The sequence below is a fragment of the Selaginella moellendorffii genome, unplaced genomic scaffold, assembly GCF_000143415.4.
Source record: "Selaginella moellendorffii unplaced genomic scaffold, v1.0 SELMOscaffold_17, whole genome shotgun sequence".
Lineage (NCBI taxonomy): Eukaryota > Viridiplantae > Streptophyta > Lycopodiopsida > Selaginellales > Selaginellaceae > Selaginella > Selaginella moellendorffii.
This window is the reverse complement of record NW_003314278.1, coordinates 248,634-268,566: the sequence shown is the minus strand read 5'-3', so window position 1 is coordinate 268,566 and position 19,933 is coordinate 248,634. Positions and strand designations below refer to the sequence as shown.

The window sequence follows — 19,933 nt, the reverse complement described above, 5'->3', positions numbered from 1 at the left end:
TGCCACTATTTGGACATTCCCCGCAATAGAAACCACGTACTGGAAAATCCATAAAAATTAGCATATGCCAGCATATGCCACATGGGCCGTGACGTCATTGTGGTCATGGCCATGACCATGGGCCCATTTTATTTCAAAGAGGAGAGCTCTCTGTGCGTTTTGTTCTCCGCTGTCCAGCGCTTTGTCCCCGCGCTTTGCATCGAATCCCTGCTCTTCTCCTCGACGATCCGCCACGGCCGCGTCTTGACGCCACTGTCAGCGGCAATGCAGCTTCTTTCCCCGCGCGAATGCGATTCCAGCGATTTCCAGGTCAGGCGCCGCGGTTTCTAGTCGATTCTAGCTCCGGAGAATGGGATTTCAGTGATTCTAGCCCCGATTCTATCTGTGAGGGAGGTTGTTGCGGGGATTCCAGCGGTTCCAGCTGCGAGCACGCAGATCTGGGCGAGCTAGGTCATGAAGAAGCTTAGCTAGTCTTTCCCCGGCTCGGGAGGGTGGGCAATGGCAGAGCAGCAGCAGCGCGGCTCCGCCGAGGAGCTTATCAAGGTCGTCAATGCCGTGGCATGGATTGGGGGCCGGACGAAGCTCTACAAGAGGGAGTGCTCCCAGCTCGTGAGGAGGCTCAGATTGATGCTGCCATTGCTCGAGGAAATCCGCGAGCTCAAGCACCATTCCCTCCCCGACGATGCTGTGAATGGTCTTCTAACGGCAACTCTCAAGGCAAAGCAGCTGGTTTCCTTGTGTCAAGCGGGACCCAAGCTGTACCTGGTACGTACGAAGAGATCTTTCGCGAATTCCATGTCTAGCAAAAGATTGATTTTTTCGTTTGTTGGTTCTCTTTCTTTATGCCTAGGTACTCGAGAGGGAGACACTGACTAAGAGGTTTCTCGAGATCGCGAGACTTTTAGCTGGGTCTCTGGATCATTTGTCGCTGGAGAAGCTGGATGTTTCAGACGAAGTCTGCGAACAGGTATTCTAGCATACGAGTTGTGAGCTTGTTCTCCTCATCGCTGTAATTTTTTTTTCTCAGGTCCAGCTTCTTCATTCCCAGCTCAAGAGGGCAAAGATCTGTGCCAACACCCTTGAAGCCCGGCTGCACGACGATCTCCTCAGTGTTATATCCGGCACTCCTGAGGAGGTGGACCAGTCGGCATTGCGCAGGCTGGCGGAAGGTTTGAATCTCAAAACTTCCGCGGAGGTACGAAAGGAAAGTCAAGCTTTCCATAAAGTGAAGGGAGAGAACGGGATTGATGAGAGAGTAAAGAGAGCTCTTCAGCTGCTCAGCTCTATCCAAACGCCCGACAACACTGCTGCTCCAGAAGATCTCTCTAGTCAGATGGCGCGCACGGATGCGTCAACCCTCGCTGTAATACCTGATGATTTTCGCTGTCCCATATCCTTGGAGCTCATGAAGGATCCCGTGATCGTGGCTACTGGACAGGTTCGCTTTCACGTTTTCTTTCTTCTCTCTTCTCATAAGCATGCTTGCAGACTTATGAACGAGCAAGCATCCAGAAGTGGCTTGACACGGGCCATAAAACCTGTCCCAAGACACAGCAAGTTCTTCCCCATCAGGTGCTCACGTCAAACTTCGTGCTAAAGAGCCTCATCTCCCAGTGGTGCGAGAGCAATGGCGTGGACGTCCCTCAGAGGATGGGGACCAGCCGAAAGAGCTGCGCGGCCGAGAACTCTTCTTTCCCGGAGCGAGCAACCATCGACGGGCTCGTCCAAAAGCTCGCGAGTGGCCAGCCCGACTTACAGAGGGCCGCTGCAGGGGAGATCCGGCTGCTCGCGAAGAAAAGCGCCGAGAACCGAGACTGCATAGCCGAGGCCGGAGCGCTCCGTCACCTGGTGAATCTCCTCGCAACCAAGGACCTCCGGACGCAAGAACACGCAGTCACGGCTCTCCTCAACCTCTCCATCAACGACAACAACAAAGGCCCCATCGTCATGCTCGGGGCCATCGATCCCATCGTGGAGGTGCTCAAGTCGGGCAGCATGGAGGCCAGGGAGAACGCCGCCGCGACGCTCTTCAGCCTCTCGGTGGTGGACGAGAACAAGATCACCATCGGCGCCTCGGGGGCGATCCCGGCGCTGGTGGAGTTGCTCCGGGATGGAAGCGCCAGGGGGAAGAAGGACGCGGCCACCGCCCTCTTCAACCTCTCGATCTACCAGAGCAACAAGGCCCGAGCTGTGCGATCCGGCGTCGTCCCCCACCTCATGGACTTGCTCGTCAACCAAAGCATGGCGATGGTGGACGAGTCGCTCACCATCCTCGCGATACTGGCGACGCACCCGGAGGGGCGGCTGGCGATCGGGCAGTCCGGGGCGGTGCCGGTGCTGGTGGAGCTGATCAAGACGGGGTCGCCCAGGAACAGAGAGAACGCGGCGGCGCTGCTCTATGCCTTGGGTGTCAACGATTCGAGCCATCTGGTGGCGGCGCTGGAGCTGGGAGCGGCGGAGGCGCTGGCGGAGCTCGCACAGAATGGGACTGCGAGAGCCAGGAGGAAGGCCAACGCGCTGCTGGAGCTGTCGAGCAAGCACCAGCACCAACAGCAACACCATCGCTGTTCATAGCTCATCCACGATTCTTCTTCTACGAGATCCAGCTCTTTGACACTTTTTGACTATTGTTTGACCTGGATTGACTGCCAGGGCTTGCGAGTTGCCACCTTTTGGACGTGTAACGATTGCCTGCATGGCTACGATATTTACACTGTTAATGTGAAAGTCCACCTGTTAAAAAAAGTATTTATAGTATTAACAAAGCTTATGCTACTGTTTGACCTGGGAAAATCCGCCACCTTTTGGACGTGTATGCCCCTCTATATTTTCACTCCTCAGTTATTAGAAAGCTCAACATTGTCTAAGAGACGAACACTACCAAACCATGCAGTAATTGCAAACACTGATGGCTTCGTAATTTTATCAACACTTTTCAGCGTTTCTTGGTCGACGATCTAAGCACAAAAACAATAGAAGAATTGAACAGCCAAGCAAATTTATAAATCTTACGCTTGCATAATCCACTTTGCCACCTGCATTGCTGATGGCAGTCACTGCCTGTTCTATAAGAACACTGGAATCCGTCTCGCCAGATCTCACAAGCTCTTCGGCCCTCTTTAGCGAATGGAAAATTGCCAAAGCCTGAGCCAAAGAAAGAGAGATTAGTAGTTAGAAGAGTCACAAAGAACTTTACATTTTTTCTTTCGGTGGCGGTGAGTCTAACGTTCCGGGAGCTCATTGCAAGGCCATCAGCTTCTCGTACAAGCGGGCAGCCGATCACCTCCACTCCAAAGTCTAAATCCCTCACCTAAGTTAAGGCAAATCTATCAAAATGAGCTTCAACTGAGAAAACAAAACGACGAAAGGAATGCAGGAAAACGAAGAAATGAATGGAAGAAAAGAAAATGAAAGAGCTTACCATTCGAGCCAGGACTCGCCATTGTTGGTAATCCTTCTTGCCAAACACGACCACGTCCGGCTCCACAATGTTGAGGAGCTTCGACACCACGGTAGCAACACCCCTGAAGAACAATGGACGGCTTCCACCGCAAAGAGGCCTTTCCAAGTTCTCCACCCGGATCCAAGTCTCGTGGCCGGACTCACGATTCTTCTCGGGTGACTCTCGGACATACAAGTCGTGTGGATTGAAAATGATGTCCACGCCAAGTGGCTGCTCCAAAAAGAAAAGCAAGTAAGAAAGAAATCCAAGAGAGATGATAATCCACCTTGAGCTTCTCGACATCGCTATCGAAATCGCGGGGATACACATCCAGATCCTCCCCGGGAGCAAATTGCCCGGGATTCACATAAATCGACACCACCACTTTGTCCGCTCGCAGCCTCGCCTCGGCCACCAGCGACAGATGACCTTGGTGTAGGAATCCCATCGTCGGCACCAGCGCGATCCGCTGGCCGCATTGGCGCTGGGACCTCGACCACTGCCGCATCGCCCCCTTCTCCCTCACGATCGCCATAGAACCCTAATTCTTAAACCCTGAGCTCAGGATTTTAAAACGAGCATATTCAGAGTATATTTTAAAGAATATTCAAATTTAGAGCATCTTTCCCCCTTTTATTCTCTTTGGCGCTTGGAATATTCTTCCAACCGGAGAGGATCTTTCACGAAAGATACTAGCGACCGTCATGTACGTGGCCGAGTTCTCGGGGTCCATCTCCAAGGCCTGCTGGAACACACGCTTCCCTCTCTCCACATCGTTGTGAACCTTGCAAGCTCCCAGCAGCGATCCCCATGCGATCTCATCCGGCATAAACGGCATAGCTCCCAGCAAATCCTCCGCCAGCTCCAGCTTCCCGGATCGACCATAGACATCCACCATGCACGAGTAGTGCTCCCTCCACGCACCCAGCCCAAAGTCAAACACCATTGACACGAAATGCCCCACGCCGACTTCCACCAGTCCGACATGGCTGCAAGCCACTAGAACACTCAAGAAGGTGATCTCGCTCGCCTTGATCCCCCAGAGTTTCATCGCGTCGAAGAGCTCCAGCGCGTAATCTCCATGCCCGTTGTGCGCGAGCACCGTGATCATCGCATTCCACGCCACAGTGTCCTGCTCCGGCATCGAGAGAAACATCGACTTGGCCTGCTCGATCCGCCCGTTTTGCGCAAGCCCCGCAAGCATCACCGTCCAGGACACGGAGTCATGAACAGGCATCGCGTTAAACGCCGCCAGCGCGTCATGCATATGCCCGGCCTGGGCATATGCGACCAGCATCGTATTCCACGACACAACATTCGGCTGCGGGATACAGTCAAACGTCTGCTTCGCGTCCGCTTGCAACCCCTTGTCGGCATACATGCTCACCATTGTGTTCCACGACACAACATCCCTGTCGGGCATCTCCTGAAACACACTCTGCGCGGACTCCAGATGCCCATTTTGGGCATAAGCCGACATCATCGCATTCCAGGCGACAAGATCCCTCTCCGGCATGCCGTCAAACACCGCTTTCGCGGTCTCCATGTCCCCCGATTCCCCATACGCCGACAGCATTGTCGCGCGCGACACGACATTCTGCTCCGGCATCTTGTCGTACAGCCCCTTGGCGGCGGTCAACTCCCCACGTTGACAATACGCGGCGGTCAGCGCGGTCCACGAGACGAGGTCCCGCTGTGGCATGAGCTCAAACATTCTTTTGGCGCTCTCCATATGCCCGTTCTGGGCATACGCGCCCATCATCGCGTTCCACGAGACCATGCTGTGCTCGGGCATCTTGTCAAACGCCGCCTTGGCGGCATCCAAATCCCCGGCCTGGGAGTAAGCTCCCACAATCGCGGTGTACGAAATCACGTCCTTCCCGGGCATGGTATCAAAGAGCTTCTTCGTTCCAGCGATGGTGGAGTTTTGGGCATAGCCCTGGAGCAGCGCGTTCCAAGAGACGACGTTCCACTCCGGCATTGAGTTAAAGACGCTCTTGGCAGCCGTGAGATCGCCGGTGTCGCCAGAAACCACGATCATCGTCGTCCAGGACACCACATTCCTCTGCGGCATCGCGTCGAAGGCCTTCTTCGCTCGATCGGCATGGCCGAGATCGGCGAAACCGGCCATGAGCGTGTTCCATGATACAACATCACGGCTGGGCACCGAATCAAAGAGGCTCTTGGCCTCGCTCATCTGCCCGTTTAGAGCGTAGGCCGTGATCATCCCATTCCACACCACGACGCTGTGCTCGGGCATCTTTCGAAACATCATCTCGGCCTCGTTGGGGTGGCCGTTCTCTGCGTAGCACATCAGGATCGTCGTCCAGGAGATGATATCCCTCTCGGGCATCCGATCAAACACCGACTTTGCCTCCTTCAGATGCCCACTCTGGGCATATGCCTGAAGAACAGTGTTCCACGAAATGCGATTCGGCCTCGGAATTCTCTCGAACATTCTCACAGCCTCGTCGGTTTCTCCGGCGTTTGCGTAAGCCGCCACCAGCGCGTTCCACGACACGACGCTCTTTTCGGGCATCTTGTCGAACAAATCTCGAGAGGCTCGCAAATGACCCTTCTGGGCAAGCAGCGTGATCATCATGTTGTGGGACATGACATCGGGTTGTGGCATGCTCTTGAAGAGTTCTTGAGCTTCCGCGAGATGGCCATCTTGCGCGTAAGCTTTGATTATGGTTCCATACGTGACGGCGTCCGGGACGGGGACGCGATCGAAGAGTTCCTTGGCATCGGCAAGATGCCCGTTCTCGGCATAAGCTTGGATCATCGAATTCCAGGTAAAGGAATTGGGGGTCTCGATGGAATCGAAGAGGGCGCGCGCGGCGACGGCTGCCTTGCACTTGCCGTAGGCCTGGAGGAGGAGATTGGCAAGGTAGATGTTGGATCGGTGGCGCTCGCTGGCGGCGATTATGGCGTGGAGGCGGCGCGCCTGCGCGAGATCCCTGGAACGCCCGCATTGCCGGATGGATTCCGCGAGCTCCTCGACGGAGCTGGGAGGAGAACGAAGCATCTCTAAGGCATATTCAACGGTATTGTCTTAGGACAGCGACACGTCAAGACATGTCTGACACGTGTCTACGCGGCGTGAGTCAGAATTTTTATTTAAAGTACACGTAAGCGTATATATAGTGTCACTGGCGTTTTAGGGCTAGCCATTAGGTTTTTAGAAAAGAAGGAAGATCCGGGAGCTAGAGTGAGCGCGATCTCTCCACAATGTCGTATGCTTACCTCTTCAAGTACATCATCATCGGCGATACCGGTATGGATCGAATTTCGTCCCCGCGCTCTTGTTCTCGCGGGATTTCGGTGTGGAATTCTCAAAATCCTCTTCTGCCAGGGGTCGGGAAGTCGTGCTTGCTGCTCCAATTCACGGACAAGCGATTCCAGCCGGTTCACGATCTCACAATTGGCGTGGAGTTTGGGGCGCGGATGATCACAATCGATAACAAGCCCATCAAGCTCCAAATCTGGGACACAGTAAGTGGCTTCTTGCTGAGAGGGTAGAATTTTACTCTCCTACATTTCCCTTGCTATAGGCAGGCCAGGAGTCGTTTAGATCGATCACCAGGTCGTACTACCGTGGCGCCGCCGGTGCCTTGCTTGTGTACGACATTACCAGGTAAAAGTTCTTCCAAGTTTTAAGTTTGTTCTTGCTCATGAAGTGTGATACAGGCGAGAGACTTTCAACCATCTCGCCAGCTGGCTGGAGGACGCTCGGCAGCACGCAAACTCCAACATGACCATCATGCTGATTGGAAACAAGGCCGATCTGGCGCACAGACGAGCAGTGAGCACGGAAGAAGGGGAGCAATTCGCAAAGGAGCACGGACTTATCTTCATGGAGACTTCGGCCAAGACTGCCCAGAACGTTGAAGAGGTACGTGGGGATTCCATTCTTCCAAGACGGAGAAGTTCTTCTAGATCATAGAAGTTCTTCCAGATGATCTATAAAATCCAATCCACTGAAAATCTTCTCTTCCTTCCACTTTGCAGGCTTTCATCAACACAGCTTCCAAGATCCACCAGAAGATCGAAGAGGGCGTGTTTGACGTCTCAAACGAGGTGAATGACGCTCCTCCTTTGTTTCTCTCTCGTTTTCTCGGTCGCTCATGGCGATTTGCTTGTTCCAGGCGTCGGGCATTAAGATTGGAGTTCTGCCAAATCATCCCGGCCACAGAGGAGATAGCTCGGGACCCCAGAGTGGAGGATGCTGCAGCTAAAAACGAAAGATCAAGCTATCAACCAAGAGAGAAAAAAGAAAAATTCTTTGGGATCAAACGACTCACAAGATAGATAGACTGTTGAATAATTCTTGGCGCTATTCCTCCTGTACAAAGCTTTATCGTGATGGTCTTTCCTATATCTTTCTTAACCATGTAAAGCAACCCATACTGGCATATTCTGTCACTGGAAGGAACATTTCGTCAGAGTGCCGTAGATGAATATTCTCCCGGCAACGGCTACAATTTACTTGTGGCCGTTCACAGTGGTCCGAGCTTATAATTCTATTGTGTGTGTTCTAGGGCTCCTCCTCGTTTCTCTCTCTCTCTCTCGCCATAGCCAGGGCTCCCATCCATCGATCGATCAGGCAAAGAAGATGCAGACGCGAAGCCGGCGAGCTCTTGGCGACATCGGCAATCTCGTGCGGCCTCCGCCGCAGCAAGGCGCGGAGCTGAGCAAGCCGCCGCTCACCAGGCGCCGGGCGCAAGCAATCAAGGCCGCTGGCGCCGGCGCCGCGGCAGTGAAGCCCCCGGTCCCGACGCTGCCTATCCGGAAGGAAAAGGAGCCGACGCTCACAGCGCAGCTCACTGCTCGTAGCGAGGTATGCTAATTTCCTTTGTCGCATCGTTTCCTTCCATGGATCTTCTTCGTTTCCTTTCTGCACTGGAATTTTTTCCTTCGTGGTTTTGCTGGATCAATGCTTGATCGATTCCTCGTTTTTCCTTGGCAGGCAGCATGCGGATTCGACGCGGAGATGGTGGACGCTACCTCTACGCCCGTCGCCGAGGAGCCTCTTCCAAACATCGACGAGCACGACGTGGGGAATCAATTGGCGGTCACGGACTACGTCGAGGATATCTATAGCTTCTATCGCAAGGCCGAGGTACAGAGCTGTGCGGCGCCCGAGTATATGAAGCAGCAACCGGAGATCAACGATAAGATGCGCGCGATACTCGTCGACTGGTTGATCGAGGTGTGTGAAAACTCTACTCTCTCGTTCTTTGTTCTTCTTTGTTGTGATAGAACTGTGATAGAGATCTCATGGCGTGATGGCTTTTCTTGTTCTTCGCAGGTCCATCTCAAGTTTAAGCTCATGCCGGAAACACTCTACCTCACGATCAACATCATCGACCGCTACCTCTCGCTACAGCAAGTCTCGAGAAAGTATCTCCAGCTCGTCGGAGTGACTTCGATGCTTATCGCGGCCAAGTACGAGGAAGTCTGGGCCCCTGTGGTTGGCGACTTTGTATTTATTTCCGATGATGCCTACACCGATGATCAATTACTGTCCATGGTACGTACTCGAGAATTTGGCTTTAGATCTGCTTCCTGAACTCTTCTTTTCTTCTTTTCTTGTTCTTCATCTCAGGAAAAGAAGATGCTCAACACGCTGCGTTTCAACCTGACTGTCCCGACGCCTTACGTATTCGTGGTGCGATTTCTCAAAGCAGCTGCCTCCGACCGACAGGTGAATTGGTCTTTCTTCCAGGCAAACTCGAAAGCTCTGGCTCACTTGCAATGAACAGATGAACTTGCTCGCCTTCTTCTTTGTGGAGCTCTGCCTTACGGAGTACGTGATGCTCAAGTACCCTCCATCGATGCTAGCTGCCGCTGCCGTGTACGCGGCTCAATGCTGCCTGGAGAAATCCCCGGCCTGGACCTCAGCGCTCCAGCGCCACTCGGGCTACACAGAGGATCAAATCAGGTACTTCTCTTCGCCCTGCCGGTGTCTCTCTCTTTTTCGAGTTCTTAGAAGTGGTTCTCTGTTTGTTACTTACTACAGGGAATGCGCCACGCATATGGCACGCTTCCACCAGAAAGTCTCCAAGACTCCCGAGGAGCACTTGTCCGTGGTGGGAAGGAAGTACTTGCACACGAAGTTTGGGACGGTGGCCGCATTGACGCCCCCGAAATCGCTACTGCTGCTCCCGCAATGAGGCTAAGTTAAAGGAAGGAAAGCTCCCCCAGTCACACAAGTGAGGTAACTCTCTCTCTGGATTTTTTTTGTTAGATCGAAAGACGTTTGAGAGCATTCCTTTTTAACGGTAATGTTTGCGACAGTGGTGACAGACAACGCTCGAAAAGTCGTCACACGCGAACGAGAGAGGAGGAAAGCTCAAACGAAGAACAAAAGAAAAGAAGAGGAGAAGCCGCGCTGCTAAGCTACTGGCTTGCTGCTGTAAGTAGAGAGAGATAGATCATAGATGATAGAGTGAGAGAAAGAAGATCATTGAGAGAAATCTTTACAGTCCCTTGAGCGCTCGCAAAGAGAGAGAGCATGGAGGCCATCGACATTGATTGTCATTTTTAAAAGCTATTTAAATCTATCTTATTTGTTCGCAAAGAAAGAGAGAGATTGGCTATGGTGGTGGTGGTGGCGCCGCTGGTGGCGCCGCCGCTGGTGGTGGAGGAGGAATAGTGGCGTTGGATGATGAAGGCACCGCCGCTGCTCCCGCCGCTCCTTTGCCGCTGCTACCGCCGCCTTTCTTCTTGGCAGGAGGAGCTTTGTTCTTATTTCCAAAGATGTTCTTTTCACGCGCGGCAGCCTCGGCGTACTCTGTGAAGCTGTCCCTCCGCCGGTGGAACTCGTAGGATTTCTTGTCAAGCTGAAAGATAGACGATGGATCGCACTGGTAAGAAGAGCTTTCGATCGATCGGATCGGATGATTGATCCAATCGATCGATTGAAAGCGAGAAATAAGCTAGGATAATTGGGGGAGAAGCGATGACCAGTTCTGGCTTGTACTGGAAATTCTCGTGCGTGAAGCTGATGGGTTGCCGCTTGGGGATCACGTAGCCGGCATTGTGCTTCTTCCAGAGATTCTGCAAGCGCGAGGATCGATCGATCCGGGAAGGGGATTTCCCGGACGATCACTGCTGCAGGGTTTTACAGGGGTTTTGGCGAGAGATCTAGACTTACGATGGAGAGCTCCCTCACGAGCTTGCACGTTGCCTCGTTGCGCGTCGTCCACGCGTTGGCGATGACCGGCTTGCGCTCCTCGCCCTTCTTCTCATCCCCGGCCATCGCGCGGGATTTTAGAGCTGCGAGAAGGCCACATCACGCGCCAACGGTCGCCACGCAGGCAAAGCGACGTGCCACGTGTATGCCAGAAAGCAGTACACGTGGTGGCCTAGCAGCCGTTGGATATTGATAGATTTGCTAGAACCCTAAGCCGCCGAGAGTGAGGAACCCTAGCGGCGTCGGAGCGAGTAGGCGAGGCGCGATCCTATGGTAAGCTCAGTGCGATCGAATCGGTCCTAGCTCGCATTTCTTACGCTGGCAATGCAGGCTCCAAAGCGGGCAGGAGGGAAATCGGCCGTGGCGGCGGCGCCTGAGAAGAAGAAGGTGAGTCGAGAGGATGGTGATTTTGCTGGCGCTGAGGGTTTTCTTCTCGGGCTGTATAGGCGGAGAAGGTTTCAAATCCGCTGTTCGACAGGAGACCGAAGCAATTTGGCATCGGTGGTGCTCTGCCGCCCAAGAAGGATCTCCACCGCTTCGTCAAATGGCCAAAGTATGTGAGGATCCAGAGGCAGAAGCGTGTCCTCAACCTCCGATTGAAGGTTCCGCCGACGCTCAACCAGTTCACGAAGACTCTTGACAAGCATATGGGTGAGATTTTACTGCAATCTTCCTCTTTTCTCTAGCTCTCGTGGATTGATCTTCGTTCTTCTGTTTTGGTCGTCAGCTACCTCACTGTTTAAGATGCTACTGAAGTACAGGCCCGAGGACAAGGCCGCCAAGAAGGAGAGGCTGCTCAAGAGAGCCGAGGCTGAGAAAGAGAGAAAGGCGATCGATTCGAAGAAGCCTTTGGTCGTCAAGTATGGACTGAATCACGTAACTTACCTCATCGAGCAGGTAGGAGTTTTCTCGTTTTTTACTCCTCCCTTCACATCGTTCTTCGTTTTTTTCCTCCACAGGGTAAAGCGCAGCTGGTTGTGATCGCCCATGATGTGGAGCCGATCGAGCTCGTGCTTTGGCTGCCGGCCCTGTGCAGAAAGATGGGCGTTCCATACGCGATTGTCAAGGGCAAGGCTCGGCTCGGTGCGGTGAGTGGTCTTCTCCCGGTTTCTAGCACTCCAGTTTCTCACACTCTTCCGTCTCAGATCGTTCACTCTAAGACTGCTACCTGCCTGTGCCTCACATCCGTGAAGAACGAGGACAAGCACGAGTTCAGCAAGATCGTCGAGAGCGTCAAGGTCTGGATCTTTTTCTCTCGTTTTGCTGTGATCCTCATCACCACTTCTTCGTGCTCCAAACAGGCCAACTTCAACGATCGCTTCGACGAGTTCCGGAAGCAGTGGGGCGGTGGCGTCATGGGTGTCAAGTCCCAGGCCAAGCTCAAAGCCAAGGAGAGGCTAATGGCCAAGGAAGCTGCCCAGAGAATGTCCTAGAGAAGAAAATATAACTTTGGCACGTACTTTTTTGTCCACCACCTTTTTTGAAGCTAAATCTAAAACCCTAATATGGTCTACTATGATTTATGATTAGGGTTCTTCCAAGATTGGAATCTACCAACCTTTTCCAACGATGGGAGAACCCAGGAATGATGCAGACATCCAAGCGTGGATCGATGCCATGGATGCTGCACTGGAGAGGATTGGGGACAACGAAGGGCCAGTTTTTGTAACGGATGGAGTGCCCAGGGATAGATTTCTCAAGATGTACATGGAGACCCGAGCATACAAGCGAAACATGCTGTGGAAGTCTGGATCGCTGTGGATCCAGGCCGATAACACGGATCATCACGAACAGGTAAGGTGCTGGCTCTCCGCCAAGCTGCAACTGGAATTCCAGCGGCTGGGGATCGTGTTCCTCGGCAGGAATCGCCAGGTCTCGCTCTCTCAGGGGGGATTGATGGAGATTGGCGACGATCGCTGCCAGCAAGTGGATGTCTCCGTGCTGGAGAAAGATAGCAGCGAGCGAAAGGTGGTCTTGGCGGCGCAAGTTGTGTATAAGAACGAGGATCCACGGGCTGTTTTCGATGATATGGAGGTGCTGGTTAGCGAGCGAGGCGGCGCAAAGGTTGCTTTGGGGATTGTTGTGCACGAGCGAGATCCTTGCGTTGTGTACTACCGGGACAGGAAGTCGGCCGAGACGCAAGTGATCCAAGCGATCGATGGAACCGTCCTGAGATTCAAGTGGGAAGAACTTTTTGATAAAGTTCATGTCCAAGGAGAGACTGCTCTAGATCTGGGATTGCTCACGGATCACGCAACTTCCGTCTAGATTTCCAATCGAGTTTTAACTTTCTTTCTTTGTAGACGCCAACGATCGCTAGATCCATGATCTTCTAAAGTAGTTTTCCCGCATAGAATACAATCACTCTTAACACTATCGCTAAAGAGAGAACGAAGAACTTACGAGATGTTTGATGCTGTATATATTTGGCGGTGGAGATTATTTCTTTCTTGGTACAGTGCTTGCTACCTAGTGCGGCCCCGTCTCCTCAAGAAGCTAGGAATCTCTAGCGTGGCTCCACCATTGTTTCCCAACGGCGATGCGATGGAAGGTTTGCTACGTGGGCTTGGGCGAGTGAGTTGCTGCCAAAGCTTGAGATATCAGGACACTAGAAAGCAGCAGATGCGAAGAACTTACTTGCACGTCTGGTTCTTCTTGCGACTTGAATCCAGTCGCAATAAGTGTGATGCTCACCTGGTCAAAGGATGGAATTATGATACCTATGTTGCATCAACGAGAAGCAAGCAAACTTACATGACCGTTGAAGGAATCGTCGACAACAGCACCGAATATAAGATTTGCATTCGGGTCTACAAGATCGTATATAACCTCTGCTGCCGCGTTCACCTGTTTATGAAATGGTTGCAACATAAAAAGAAGAAAACTAAAGCGTACCTCAAACAGGGTCATATCGGTTCCTCCAGTGATGTTCCATACAATGCCAGTGGCACGCTCAATTCCCACATCGAGTAATGGCGACTGGATGGCATTCAGAGCGGCGTCTCTGGCCCTGGACTTCCCTGTAAGTTTGTCTCTAGCTCTAAGAAAGAAAACAGCAATGCATCAAGACGCAGCACCTGTGGCAGTTCCAATTCCCATGAGCGACGACCCAGCATTGGCCATGATGGCACGAACATCCGCGAAATCAACATTCACAAGTCCAGGGATCTGAAAAACAAACCAAAAGTTAGCGAGAAACCTTTACTTTGGAAAAGTTCAATCACCGTTATAATGTCCGAAATACCACGGACACCTTGCCTCAGGATATCATCCGCAAGGTTGAACGCTTCGGTCACAGGCGTGGACTGGGACACGGCAGTCAAGAGCTTGTCGTTTGGAATGGTGATCAGAGTGTCCACATTGTTCTTCAGCAGAGCCGTTGCCTCTTGTGCCTGTATCGATCTTCGACGGCCCTCAAACGAGAAAGGAGTGGTAACAATACCAACTGTGAGCACTCCCAGCTCCTTGGCCACTCCCGCAATCACTGGAGCCGCTCCACTGCCAGTACCACCACCCATCCCAGCCTGAAAAGCTTGACGAAATCAGCACAAGCAAGCACAGGAAGAACACACAACTTACAGTGACGAACACCATGTCCGCTCCACGAACAGCTTCCTCGACTATGGCTTTGCTTTCTTCCGCGGCGCTCATGCCAATCTCCGGGTTTCCACCAGCACCCAATCCTCTCGTGAGCTTCTGTCCAATCTGTAGCCTGTTTTGCGCTGGAACCGGCGACATCGCCATCGCCTGTGCGTCCGTGTTGACGATCCAAAACTCCACGCCTTTCATCTCGCTCTGGACCATCCGGTTGACGGCATTGGATCCACCACCGCCCACTCCAATGACTTTGATCTTGGCCTCGTTAAATCTCTCCATCTCCAAGTTTCCTTCCCAGGAGACCGATGTAGAGGAATTTCCCGTTCCGCTGCTGCTGTTTGCGAGCTCGCGCGACGAAAACTCCGACCTGGAGGTCGCCAGAGCACCCCCATCACGATCCCACTCCAGATCCCAGCTCGGGGATGCTGCTGCCGACGAATACGAGCATTGGAATGCAGGTCTGCTCCTGCTGGCGATCAAAGACCTACGCCTGGCTCTACTGCCGATCGCGAGCTGCGTGCCCTGCTCCCCCAATTTTCTTGGAGAAAGGAGGTCAGTGCCGGGCAGAGAAGACGAGGACGCTGAGATTACCGCAAGAGCCATGACGATCCACCTCTCGAACAAGATTCTAGCCTACAGCAGCGTGATCCCTACCACAATTCGACGAAATGCGGGCGCGTGATCGCCTCCAGCTCCCCGCCATCGCCCCAGGAACCCTAAACCTCTTTTCAAGAGGAATCTTTAACTTATCCGCTGGGAATCTATCCTGCCATCGCGATCGTTCATTGATTGAAAAACTCCTGGCCGTCCATCATACAACGGCAACCTTCCCGCTGGAATTTTGAAAACCAGGGTATCGTTCAAAGAATATTCTCGCCCTAGCAGGAGGCGAGTGTTCTTCGCTCCCCATGAGCTCTTCATCTTGATCTCGAGGCGGGGAGCTGAAAGATTGGAGGAATGAAGGCGGCGATTCCATCGGCGAGGCTGCGCGAGCGGGATTCGTCAAATGTATGTGTCGATTTGAATTTCTCGTGTTCCCTGATCGTGGCGCTGTGCTGCAGAAGGAGAATGAGCCGGATGTGCCGGCTGGGAAGAAGCGCAAGCTCGGAATTTCAAGGGAGCCAGCAGCTAGAGCTCCGCGAGAAACCCTATCGGCCCTCAATGTACCCAGAGAGTCCATCGCTTCCATTCAGGCAAGCAGCGTTCCAGCAGTGCCATCGACTGTCAGCTCGGGCCAAGTGGAATGGGAAGGAGTGGCTCGTATGGCCAGTGACGAAGTGGAGGCTTTGCTTAATACGAAAATGGCTGGGAAATCTAAGTTCGACCTCAAGGTACGTTTTTTTCTTCTCTTTTTTCTTCGCTTTCGTGGTGTCACACCTATTTTCTGCCGTGTGATCGTCAGGGAAGGAACGAGAAAATGATGGAGTACATAAAAAATCTAAGGACGTGCATTCGCCAGTTTTTACAAGTAGAGAGTGTCTATGTAATGCAGCAGGAACAGGCCCAGAATCAGATCAAGGAGGAGAAGCAACGGCACGAAGAATCAGGTAAGTCTCTTATGTTGTGTTCCAGAGCAAGCAAGTTGAGATGTTTTCTTTTTAACAGAGCAAAAGATGTCCGCTAAGTATGGTGAATTGGAGGCTAAACTCGTAGAGGCTCGGCAACAATATGATAGACTTGTAGGACAGTTTCAGAAGCTAGAAGCCGAGAAGCAGGTTGGAATCAATTCACGCTGATTTCTGGCTAACATCATGTTCAATAACTCAGGAACTTTCACTGGCTCACGCAAAGGATGTGGAGGCGCTGGAAGTAGCTTCAGAAGAACGCACGAAGTTGAATGAAGAGATTGACAAACTTCAAAAAGAAGTCGCCCAGTGTAATCATCAGGTTAGAGATATTTCTTACTCCTTGGTTGTTGCTAAATAGCAATCTCTGTTCTTTCAGCTCGGAACAGCGCAGGACGTGAACAGGCGATTGCAGGAGTATAACACGAGTTTGCAGCTTTATAACAGTAAACTACAAAGTGACGCGGCTTTGGCTACCGAAGAAAACGCTAAGACGCAGAAAGAGAAGGCAGCTATTGTGGAAACCTTAGGCGCGTTGCGTGGAAATTATGCTGGTTTACAAACTCAACTCGAAACAGCAAAGGTAGGTCCCTTAAGATTGTTAAAGATTTTGCGTTCAACGTGCTTGTTGCAGGATGCTTTGCAAGCTGAAACGGCCAAGATGAAGTCAATAAATGACGAACTTTCTCTTTTGCGGGCGGAGCTCCTTCGTGTTTCAGAAGAAAGGGACAACTATTACCATCAGGTTCAGGCATTGTCAGCTGAAAATGCAGCAATCAGGGAAAAAACTTCAACATCTGCCGCTGAGATTATGCGCTTCACGAGCAAGGCAGAAGCGTTGGAGGTATTTAAGACGTTCTTTTACGTACTTCATAGTAACCCTTTGTTCAGGAAAGCTACGACAAGCAAGCGGAGCAGATCAGACTCCTTCAAAAACAACTCAACAGGTCGAAGGAGATGCTAGAGGTAAAATGTATGCTGCTTCTATCTACTTAAGCTGATGGATCAGGTCGCGGAAAAATCATTGTCTTTCGAGAGGATTGGGAGCAGTGAATATATGTCAAAAATTGAAGCCCTTGAGAACAAACTTGCTGACTCAGAGCAGCAGCTCCGTGAGGGAGAGTTGTTGCGGCGCAAGCTTCATAACACCATCCAGGTTCGCGCTTTTCTGTTTTTATCACCTAAGGCAAACAGTGATGTTACAGGAGCTGAAGGGGAACATTCGTGTATTCTGTAGAGTAAGACCACTTTTACCCGATGAAAACGACGAATCATCGACGCTGATCAGCTATCCAGGCGAGGAGGGAATTGAGCTACACCAGGCTCAAGGTAAATTTATCTGTATACATGCAGCTGCTTATCTGTTTCTTTAGGCCAAACATACTCGTTTTCTTTTGACAAAACTTTTGGACCCGACGTTTCTCAGAGAGACGTGTTTACTGAGATTTCACAGCTCGTTCAAAGCGCCTTGGATGGCTATAAGGTAACACCTTTTCTTTTGTTGGCATTCTCTGTTTACCTTGTCCTTGTAGGTTTGCATATTTGCGTATGGCCAAACTGGATCGGGCAAGACACACACTATGATTGGACAGCCAGATGACATGGACCAGAAGGGTGTGATTCCCAGGTCCTTAGAGCAGATCTTTCAGTGCAGCCAAGCACTTCGTTCGCAAGGATGGAGCTTCAAAATGCAGGTCAGCACAAAGTTTGTTTCTTTCCGTAGTGGAGCGATTTATTCGTTCTTTTTCCAGGCTTCACTTCTTGAGATTTATAATGAAACCATAAGAGATCTTCTTGCGCCGTTAAAAAGCGTGGGTGGGGACACGACCCCAGCAAAGCAGCACGCAATAAAGCACGAGCCAACTGGGAATACCGTTGTGACCGAGCTTACTGTCGTGGAAGTTAACAGCTGGGAAGAGGTGTCATCCCTTTTGAGGCAAGCTGCACAAAGCAGGTAAAAGAAATTTGGTTTGGCAATCTCTCGTTAGCAGGCTGACCGAACTGTATCTTTGGCAGGACTGTGGGGAAAACAGCTATGAACGACAGGTCCTCTCGAAGCCATTGTGTATTCACGCTGCGGATCATAGGATCGAATGAGGTAGTCATTGCTTTCACTGATACGAAGAATGATTTCTTTCTTTGTGTGTGTGTAGAATACTGAGCAACAGGTACAGGGAGTTCTCAACCTGATCGACTTGGCTGGAAGCGAGCGCCTCTCGAAAAGCGGCTCCACCGGCGAACGCCTGAAGGAAACACAGGTGCTAATCCAAGTTTGCGAGTATCACTCTAACAAGAGCAAATCTGCGCAGGCCATAAACAAGAGCTTGTCTAGCCTCGGAGACGTGATCCTTGCGATTGCAAACAAAGACCCTCACATCCCATATAGAAACTCAAAGCTGACTTATCTTCTCCAGGTAAATTCTTGCATACATTTGTGCAAGTGCTTACTGTGTGATCAAAACGCAGCCTTGCCTTGGTGGCGACTCGAAGACGCTGATGTTCGTGAATATCTCCCCCGACTCCAAATCACTCCATGAGTCGCTGTGCTCGCTGCGGTTTGCAGCCAAGGTGAATGCATGCGAGATTGGAGTTCCCAGGAGGTGCACGAGCAGCAGGCCTCAAATTAGCTGTTAAAGCTTTTGGTATTTTGTTGTCAAAGTTTTGCATTGACAAGAAGAAAAATTTATGTGGAACCAAACAAGATATGGAACCCTTTGCCACCTTTTACTTGGATTTTTTCAGATGGAGTACAAGCCCGGCATCAAGGCTCACGCAGAGACGAGGGGGGCAGCCCCTTTACCGAGATCCTCCCAGCAGGTCAACCAGGCATGCCAAATGGTATCCCCCAGCCTCCATCCCAAAGTCCTGGCCCAGCATCCTGGCATGGCTGCACGCCTTCTTCTTATAAAACATCATTGGGATGTCAATCAATCCCTTCTTCTTTGTTTTCTTGGATGGAGCACTGATGAGAAAGAAGGTTGAGGCAGTGGCATGGAGGTGGCGATCGTCACAGATCTGCTGAAGTGCAAGAATATCTGTCAAATATTCCGAATTTGGCACTGTTGATCAATAGCGCATCCCAGCCATTTGGATATACCTGTTGTGTAGGAGGGCTTTGATGACGTGGCTGCCACATAGGATACTAGCTCCTCTTCTTTTTAGAGCTTCTTCGTGTGAAAAACTAGGGCTAACTAGGGTACAATGAAGAGAGGTGGGGGTCATCAAGCAAAGCGCATGCAAGCAAGGAGGCAATGGTGGTGCGTAGCAGCTATGTGGCGGCAAGTAAGGAGGCGATGAGCCCTCTAGCGTCAAGCAAAAAGTGGCGTTATGCAAGAAGAACGGCAAGGCGATGGTTTTGGGGTTAGGCAAGAAGACTAAATAGGCGGTTAGTAATAATTCAGGTGTGCTCACTCGATTTAATGATGACTCTTCTTTGTCCCAAGCATACAACAATATTGCCTTTGCTTACAAAATGGGCATCTTGGGGTAAGAGAAGCTGTATCAAGAATTTCAGTACCTGGAGAAAATCTATGCCTTCACTCTAGTTGTTAATCCACTCTCTTCCCAAGTAACATAAATTTTCTCCACATACTGAAATTTTCGATACAACTTTTCCCACCCCAAGACACCCATCTTGTAGGCAAAAGTGTCATTTCTATATGCCTAGGACAAAAAAGAGTTATCATCAAATTGAGTGAGCACACCCAAATTGTTGCCAACAATCACCTACTCGGTTTTTTTGCCCAATCCTGGAACCATTGCCTTGCCGTTCTTCTTGCCTGGCACCAAAGGGTTCATCGCCTCCTTGCCTGCCACCACACGGTTGCCACATGCCACCATCGCCTCCTTGCCTTCACGTGCTTTGCTCGATGAACCACTCCCACCTTTCTTCATCATATGTTTCTAGCGTTCACAGGGTGATTAATATCATAGGATGGACAGTGAAGTTCAGGAAAAGAAATGAGCTTTGTGTTGACCAATTGACTCAGAAGGAGTTCGAGGTGTTCCAACACACCAAGATCAACAGCATGGTGGTAGTGGTTCACAACGGATGGGTCTACACCGCTGGGGTTGCTAAGACCAGGGTCGTCATGTCCAGAAGCTTCAAGCCCGTTCAGACACACATGAAAA

General features: G+C 51.4%; 8 protein-coding genes across 10 annotated transcripts; 5 read left to right on the top strand and 3 right to left on the bottom strand.

Annotated features, from left to right (window-relative positions):
• The first annotated feature begins 140 nt into the window (after positions 1–140).
• On the top strand, positions 141–2,707 carry LOC9642792 (U-box domain-containing protein 13). The gene is made up of 4 exons (XM_024676295.1): positions 141–765; positions 851–967; positions 1,028–1,438; positions 1,489–2,707. Exons 1-4 carry the CDS (start codon positions 499–501, stop codon positions 2,572–2,574), a joined length of 1,881 nt encoding a protein of 626 aa, XP_024532063.1. The 5' UTR covers positions 141–498; the 3' UTR covers positions 2,575–2,707.
• Positions 2,708–2,738: 31 nt separating this feature from the next.
• LOC9640080 (pantoate--beta-alanine ligase) lies at positions 2,739–4,010 on the bottom strand. Its single transcript, XM_002971357.2, has 5 exons — positions 3,729–4,010; positions 3,422–3,673; positions 3,197–3,310; positions 3,013–3,144; positions 2,739–2,957 (listed from the first exon to the last, which is right to left on the bottom strand). Exons 1-5 carry the CDS (start codon positions 3,975–3,977, stop codon positions 2,838–2,840), a joined length of 867 nt encoding a protein of 288 aa, XP_002971403.1. The 5' UTR covers positions 3,978–4,010; the 3' UTR covers positions 2,739–2,837.
• A 45-nt stretch (positions 4,011–4,055) lies between these two features.
• LOC112346838 (pentatricopeptide repeat-containing protein At4g02750-like) lies at positions 4,056–6,056 on the bottom strand. The gene is made up of 2 exons (XM_024676610.1): positions 5,277–6,056; positions 4,056–5,183 (listed from the first exon to the last, which is right to left on the bottom strand). The coding sequence occupies exons 1-2, from the start codon at positions 6,054–6,056 to the stop codon at positions 4,056–4,058; spliced, it is 1,908 nt and encodes a 635-aa protein (XP_024532378.1).
• A 557-nt stretch (positions 6,057–6,613) lies between these two features.
• Positions 6,614–7,820, top strand: LOC9640079 (ras-related protein RABB1c). Its single transcript, XM_002971575.2, has 6 exons — positions 6,614–6,719; positions 6,798–6,937; positions 6,997–7,079; positions 7,133–7,337; positions 7,454–7,522; positions 7,591–7,820. The coding sequence occupies exons 1-6, from the start codon at positions 6,674–6,676 to the stop codon at positions 7,678–7,680; spliced, it is 633 nt and encodes a 210-aa protein (XP_002971621.1). The 5' UTR covers positions 6,614–6,673; the 3' UTR covers positions 7,681–7,820.
• Positions 7,821–7,931: 111 nt separating this feature from the next.
• Positions 7,932–10,029, top strand: LOC9640078 (G2/mitotic-specific cyclin S13-7). The gene is made up of 7 exons (XM_002971574.2): positions 7,932–8,282; positions 8,412–8,654; positions 8,754–8,975; positions 9,051–9,149; positions 9,208–9,386; positions 9,465–9,662; positions 9,743–10,029. Exons 1-6 carry the CDS (start codon positions 8,058–8,060, stop codon positions 9,616–9,618), a joined length of 1,122 nt encoding a protein of 373 aa, XP_002971620.1. The 5' UTR covers positions 7,932–8,057; the 3' UTR covers positions 9,619–9,662; positions 9,743–10,029.
• Positions 10,030–10,844: 815 nt separating this feature from the next.
• LOC9642791 (60S ribosomal protein L7a-1) lies at positions 10,845–12,153 on the top strand. Its single transcript, XM_002971573.2, has 7 exons — positions 10,845–10,913; positions 10,971–11,027; positions 11,087–11,291; positions 11,368–11,537; positions 11,600–11,728; positions 11,786–11,878; positions 11,942–12,153. The coding sequence occupies exons 1-7, from the start codon at positions 10,911–10,913 to the stop codon at positions 12,071–12,073; spliced, it is 789 nt and encodes a 262-aa protein (XP_002971619.1). The 5' UTR covers positions 10,845–10,910; the 3' UTR covers positions 12,074–12,153.
• A 736-nt stretch (positions 12,154–12,889) lies between these two features.
• On the bottom strand, positions 12,890–14,973 carry LOC9640077 (cell division protein FtsZ homolog 2-1, chloroplastic). Of its 3 annotated transcripts, none has more exons than XR_002992586.1 (8): positions 14,220–14,973; positions 13,865–14,164; positions 13,718–13,808; positions 13,536–13,660; positions 13,395–13,487; positions 13,278–13,334; positions 13,044–13,222; positions 12,890–12,972 (listed from the first exon to the last, which is right to left on the bottom strand). XR_002992586.1 is itself a non-coding variant. In XM_024676527.1 (7 exons), exons 1-7 carry the CDS (start codon positions 14,838–14,840, stop codon positions 13,106–13,108), a joined length of 1,404 nt encoding a protein of 467 aa, XP_024532295.1. In that variant the 5' UTR covers positions 14,841–14,973; the 3' UTR covers positions 13,037–13,105. The 3 variants fall into 3 exon arrangements, 1 of the variants encoding a protein (XP_024532295.1); XR_002992587.1 differs by having other exon boundaries at positions 12,906–12,969; XM_024676527.1 differs by lacking the exon at positions 12,890–12,972 and having other exon boundaries at positions 13,037–13,222.
• Positions 14,974–15,105: 132 nt separating this feature from the next.
• LOC9642790 (kinesin-like protein KIN-14N) lies at positions 15,106–18,529 on the top strand. Its single transcript, XM_024676478.1, has 17 exons — positions 15,106–15,245; positions 15,299–15,568; positions 15,640–15,784; positions 15,843–15,952; positions 16,005–16,124; positions 16,182–16,385; positions 16,437–16,646; positions 16,694–16,768; positions 16,812–16,958; positions 17,008–17,131; positions 17,176–17,285; positions 17,335–17,496; positions 17,554–17,756; positions 17,819–17,900; positions 17,956–18,060; positions 18,112–18,216; positions 18,269–18,529. The coding sequence occupies exons 1-17, from the start codon at positions 15,195–15,197 to the stop codon at positions 18,434–18,436; spliced, it is 2,391 nt and encodes a 796-aa protein (XP_024532246.1). The 5' UTR covers positions 15,106–15,194; the 3' UTR covers positions 18,437–18,529.
• The last annotated feature ends 1,404 nt before the right edge of the window (positions 18,530–19,933 follow it).

Excerpts from the sequence above, each read along its gene's own strand:
- LOC9642790 (XM_024676478.1), top strand. The coding sequence starts at position 15,195 with ATGAAGGCGGCGATTCCATCGGCGAGGCTGCGCGAGCGGGATTCGTCA. Across the intron at positions 15,785-15,842 it reads GCAACGGCACGAAGAATCAG|AGCAAAAGATGTCCGCTAAG; the intron begins GTAAGTCTCTTA and ends TCTTTTTAACAG. Across the intron at positions 16,386-16,436 it reads CTCAACTCGAAACAGCAAAG|GATGCTTTGCAAGCTGAAAC; the intron begins GTAGGTCCCTTA and ends TGCTTGTTGCAG.
- LOC9640077 (XM_024676527.1), bottom strand. The coding sequence starts at position 14,840 with ATGGCTCTTGCGGTAATCTCAGCGTCCTCGTCTTCTCTGCCCGGCACT. Across the intron at positions 13,661-13,717 it reads GGGAATTGGAACTGCCACAG|GGAAGTCCAGGGCCAGAGAC; the intron begins GTGCTGCGTCTT and ends ACAAACTTACAG. Across the intron at positions 13,488-13,535 it reads CCGATATGACCCTGTTTGAG|GTGAACGCGGCAGCAGAGGT; the intron begins GTACGCTTTAGT and ends TTTCATAAACAG.
- LOC9640079 (XM_002971575.2), top strand. The coding sequence starts at position 6,674 with ATGTCGTATGCTTACCTCTTCAAGTACATCATCATCGGCGATACCG. Across the intron at positions 6,720-6,797 it reads CATCATCATCGGCGATACCG|GGGTCGGGAAGTCGTGCTTG; the intron begins GTATGGATCGAA and ends CTCTTCTGCCAG. Across the intron at positions 7,080-7,132 it reads CTTGTGTACGACATTACCAG|GCGAGAGACTTTCAACCATC; the intron begins GTAAAAGTTCTT and ends AGTGTGATACAG.
- LOC9640078 (XM_002971574.2), top strand. The coding sequence starts at position 8,058 with ATGCAGACGCGAAGCCGGCGAGCTCTTGGCGACATCGGCAATCTCGTG. Across the intron at positions 8,283-8,411 it reads AGCTCACTGCTCGTAGCGAG|GCAGCATGCGGATTCGACGC; the intron begins GTATGCTAATTT and ends TTTCCTTGGCAG. Across the intron at positions 9,150-9,207 it reads CAGCTGCCTCCGACCGACAG|ATGAACTTGCTCGCCTTCTT; the intron begins GTGAATTGGTCT and ends TGCAATGAACAG.
- LOC112346838 (XM_024676610.1), bottom strand. The coding sequence starts at position 6,056 with ATGTCCCACAACATGATGATCACGCTGCTTGCCCAGAAGGGTCATTTG. Across the intron at positions 5,184-5,276 it reads TTGTGGGAGCTTACTCCCAG|AACGGGCATATGGAGAGCGC; the intron begins GCCGGGGATTTG and ends GCGTATGCCCAG.
- LOC9640080 (XM_002971357.2), bottom strand. The coding sequence starts at position 3,977 with ATGGCGATCGTGAGGGAGAAGGGGGCGATGCGGCAGTGGTCGAGGTCC. Across the intron at positions 3,674-3,728 it reads GCGATGTCGAGAAGCTCAAG|CCACTTGGCGTGGACATCAT; the intron begins GTGGATTATCAT and ends TTTTTGGAGCAG. Across the intron at positions 2,958-3,012 it reads GCAAAGTGGATTATGCAAGC|ATCGTCGACCAAGAAACGCT; the intron begins GTAAGATTTATA and ends TTTTGTGCTTAG.
- LOC9642792 (XM_024676295.1), top strand. The coding sequence starts at position 499 with ATGGCAGAGCAGCAGCAGCGCGGCTCCGCCGAGGAGCTTATCAAGGTC. Across the intron at positions 766-850 it reads CGGGACCCAAGCTGTACCTG|GTACTCGAGAGGGAGACACT; the intron begins GTACGTACGAAG and ends CTTTATGCCTAG. Across the intron at positions 968-1,027 it reads CAGACGAAGTCTGCGAACAG|GTCCAGCTTCTTCATTCCCA; the intron begins GTATTCTAGCAT and ends TTTTTTTCTCAG.
- LOC9642791 (XM_002971573.2), top strand. Across the intron at positions 11,538-11,599 it reads TAACTTACCTCATCGAGCAG|GGTAAAGCGCAGCTGGTTGT; the intron begins GTAGGAGTTTTC and ends TTTCCTCCACAG. Across the intron at positions 11,879-11,941 it reads AGATCGTCGAGAGCGTCAAG|GCCAACTTCAACGATCGCTT; the intron begins GTCTGGATCTTT and ends TGCTCCAAACAG.